This window comes from Pan troglodytes, chromosome 11 (assembly GCF_028858775.2).
Source record: "Pan troglodytes isolate AG18354 chromosome 11, NHGRI_mPanTro3-v2.0_pri, whole genome shotgun sequence".
Taxonomy (NCBI): Eukaryota; Metazoa; Chordata; class Mammalia; order Primates; family Hominidae; genus Pan; species Pan troglodytes.
In genome coordinates, this window is record NC_072409.2 from 33,815,057 (window position 1) to 33,819,432 (window position 4,376).

The 4,376-nt window shown below is 36.4% G+C and overlaps 1 protein-coding gene across 1 annotated transcript; it reads left to right on the forward strand.

Annotated features, from left to right (window-relative positions):
- Window positions 1–2,705: 2,705 nt before the first annotated feature.
- Window positions 2,706–3,767, forward strand: LOC473007 (olfactory receptor 13C9). The gene has a single exon (XM_063787613.1). It carries the CDS (start codon window positions 2,819–2,821, stop codon window positions 3,674–3,676), a length of 858 nt encoding a protein of 285 aa, XP_063643683.1. The 5' UTR covers window positions 2,706–2,818; the 3' UTR covers window positions 3,677–3,767.
- Window positions 3,768–4,376: the final 609 nt, after the last annotated feature.

Below are 4,376 nucleotides of genomic sequence, written 5' to 3' on the forward strand. Positions count from 1 at the left end.
GGAACAAAAATAGTGCTTACTATATGCTATGTACTTTACATGCTTTGCCTATTTATTCTCCCGAGAACCCCATTATAAGCCTATTAAGACCCCCATGTTATAGATGAAGATAGTGAGATTCAGAGAATTTATAAATTGCCCATGGTCACAGCTAGTAACTGGCCAAGATAGGACTTAAGCACATGTTCTCTCTATTAGACAAAGTGGACTTGACACAATAATAGCTGCATCGTGGCAGTGGTTAGAAGAATGTTTCTTACCATGAAATTGCTTCTCAGTCATAATTTAACAGGGAATTGGAATTGAGGTGGCATTATTTATAACATAGCATTAAAAAAGTGAATCTAGGATTTAGATAAAAAAGGATGTATTTCTAGGGTATAAAAGGATCCCAAAGTATAAAAAGTGGAGTTGATGGAAATAAGGGCAAAATATGCTGAAAGGAGAAATACCCTTATAATAGCCAAAGGCAGATCTGGTTAGTTAGAAGCTGGTTGAAATAAGTTCAAACAACTCAATTTAGACCTTAAACTTGTGCCAAGTTTTGTGAATAAAGAAAAATGGCCTATGTGTTAAGTGCCTGGTTTGTTTTCAGAAATTACTTTTGTTTTGTGAACTAAGTGGAAGATATTCATCAATGGACAATGATACTACTGGAAATTTGTTTGTGTAGAGGGGTAGTTGGGTGGGGAGAAATGACTGTTCCTGAGAAAAAATTAAAAGAGATAGCTTGAGACTTTCTGAGGCAAGGTTAAGCAAAATCCACCATTCCCAATTCCCAGGGAATGGCTATTTTCCAGTTGATATTTTCCTGCAGTATCACCTAAAGTGAGATGTGCTGTTAGAACATGTCTCTTTAGTCGTAGTCTTTCTTTGCATCGTGTTCAATTGGACTTAGGCAGCAACCAATTAAAATGGCAACTAAAAGGTGTTTGCATTAGAGAATGAGAAGACAAACCAGCTGCTGGGAGACAATATATGCAAATCACATGATAAATAACTCATATCCAAAATATATAAAGAATTCTCAAAACTCAACAAGAAAAAAAAACTCAATTAAAAATGAGCAATAGAACCAGCATGGTGGTGCATGCCTGTAGTTCTGTGTTCTGGTTAAGTTGGTAGTTACATGAATCTGTAGTCCCAGATACTCAGAGGCTGAGGTGGGAGAATGGCTTGAGGCCAGGAGTTTGAGGACAGCCTGGGAAAAATAGCGAGACCCCCATTTGTTATCAAAAAAGGGGGCAAAAGATACTTTACTAAAGAATGGAAAAACATCATCAATCGTCAAGGAAATGTAAAATAAAATCATAATTAAATATGACTATCTATTAGAATGGATATATCTATTAGAATGGATAAAAAATTACTGACAATATTAAATGATGAGTTGGGAAGCAAGTGGAACTCTCATACATTGTTGGTTGAAATGCAAAACTGGTACAGCCACTCTGGAAAACTGTTTGGCAGCTTCTTATACATTTAAACATGCTTATTGTCTCATTCCTGGATATTCTAAAAAAACGAAAGCTTATGGTCATACAAAAATTGGGGCAGAAATATTTATAGTAGCTCTATTCATAATTGCCCCAAACTGGAAACAATCCAAATATCCTTCAAAAGGTGAACAGATAGGCAAAATACAGTAATCTACTCAATAGAATACTATTTAGCAATAATAACTTGAATGGATCTCAGAGGCTTTATCTAAGTGAAAGAAGCTCAACCCCAGTGGCTCATATGATTCTATTTATAAGTATTTATATGACATTATGGTAAACGTAAAACTATAGGGATAGAAAATATCAGTGGTTGCCAGGATGTACAGGTAAGTGGAAGAGGTGACTAAGAAAAGAATATCACAAAGAAGTGTTTTGTGGTAATAGAAGAGTTCTGTGTTCTGGTTATGGCCGTGGTTATATGAATCTATGCATGTTTTAAAATTCATAGAACCATACAGTAGAAGATAAAAAGTCAGTTTATGGTATGACATCTAACTGTATGATAATTTTAAAAAACCACAAAAAAATTCCACCCCTAACCAAAGAAAAAGGTGTTTGCACTTTAACACGAAGATTTCGTATTATTGGGCTTTACATGAATTGGTCGTGTTCTCTGGATAATCAGGAACGCAGTAATCACTGGTTGGGTTCATTTCTGATGAATCACCCTCCAGATTGACACACTTCTTTCAGTGTTGGAACACATATGGGTTATTGTTGAGTTCTCCTGACCTGGGAGTGAGGTTTTAAAGTAAATTACCAAATCTCTTATGCAATACACTCTGTATTGCTTTTATAATTCATTAAAAAACCTCAGGCAAGTAAGGGACACAAGCAGGTAGTCTTGGAGCCTAGGCTTTGCTACACATTAGTTATATGACTTTAGGCTGAACTCTCTCACTTTAGGTTTTCTTATCTTTCAAATGATAATGTGGAGTTTAAATTACGTAATGTGAAAAAAAATCACAAAGTTCCTGGCCAAGAATGAGTGATCAATATCATAAGCTTTCCCCTCATATTTCTCTTCCTGCATTGTTAATTCTTTTCATTCCATTTCCATATATTCCTTCCTCCTCTTCCCTATTTTCTCTTTCTTCAATACTTTTATGGGTCCGTGGCAAATTTTTATATTTGTACATTGGTATACTTGGATTTACCATGTAAATAAATTATATTATTTTTTTTGACTTCTTACAGGTAAAAGAGAGACATTTAAATGGAATGGGAAAACCAAACCATTCTGGTGGAATTTTTTTCTGAAGGGACTTTCTGGTCACCCAAGGCTTGAGTTATTCTTTTTTGTGCTCATCTTCATAATGTATGTGGTCATCCTTCTGGGGAATGGTACTCTCATTTTAATCAGCATCTTGGACCCTCACCTTCACACCCCTATGTACTTCTTTCTGGGGAACCTCTCCTTCTTGGACATCTGCTACACCACCACCTCTATTCCCTCCACGCTAGTGAGCTTCCTTTCAGAAAGAAAGACCATTTCCTTTTCTGGCTGTGCAGTGCAGATGTTCCTCAGCTTGGCCATGGGGACAACAGAGTGTGTGATTCTGGGCATGATGGCCTTTGACCGCTATGTGGCTATCTGCAACCCTCTGAGATATCCCATCATCATGAGTAAGGATGCCTATGTACCCATGGCTGTTGGGTCTTGGTTTGCAGGAATTGTCAACTCTGCGGTACAAACTACATTTGTAGTACAATCGCCTTTCTGCAGGAATAACATCATCAATCATTTCTCCTGTGAAATTCTAGCTGTCATGAAGATGGCCTGTGCTGACATCTCAGGCAATGAGTTCCTCATGCTTGTGGACACAATATTGTTCACATTGATGCCACTGCTCTTGATAGTTATCTCTTACTCATTAATCATTTCCAGCATCCTCAAGACTCACTCCTCTGAGGGGAGAAGCAAAGCTTTCTCTACTTGCTCAGCCCATCTGACTGTGGTCATAATATTCTATGGGACCATCCTCTTCATGTATATGAAGCCCAAGTCTAAAGAGACACTTAATTCAGATGACTTGGATGCTACCGACAAAATTATATCCATGTTCTATGGGGTGATGACTCCCATGATGAATCCTTTAATCTACAGTCTTAGAAACAAGGATGTGAAAGAGGCAGTAAAACACCTACTGAACAGAAGTTTCTTTAGCAAGTGAATGCAAAATGTACTGGAGTGTGAACACACTTGATATTGTTGAAACTTCAGAATTATGTTAGAATTTTGGATACTTTTACTATTTTTCTGCATTTTCATATATTATGTTAAAATAATGAGATACAGCATTTCAAAATTATTGCATGTCCACTCTAGAGAATTTGCAAGACACAGGGCAGTAGGATGAAGAAGACAGAGAGGTTACCTATATTACTCTAATAGTGGGAAATGGCTACTTTTCAACATTTTGAACAGTATCTTTCGTATTATGGTTTTTAAATTTTGCTGTATTGGAATTGGGTGTGATGTGCCTTTTTATGTTCACTTTTCTACATAACGTTATTTCATAGGCAACATTTCATTGACTCTTTCAAAATAAATAAAGCCCTCTGTTGTAGAAAAAGCAAAACAGAAAAAACCCAATATACTGCACTCACATTTTCCAGTGGCAAGCCTTGTGTTATAGTTTCACATTAATCTCCAGATCCTGTTGAGTCATTAAATACTATTTTCTTGTTCTGTATTTAAATATTTTTGTGTGAAGCTGAGTATTTGGGACTATCAAGGGGCAGTAGATAAATAGAGTTTAAAAGCAGGGCCTATGCAATCAATCGGGATATCCTGCTTTATGGTCTTTCTTTGCTTTAACTTACATGTTGGCTTTAGCATAAAGAACATTTTGCAAAATTAAAAATAGGTTT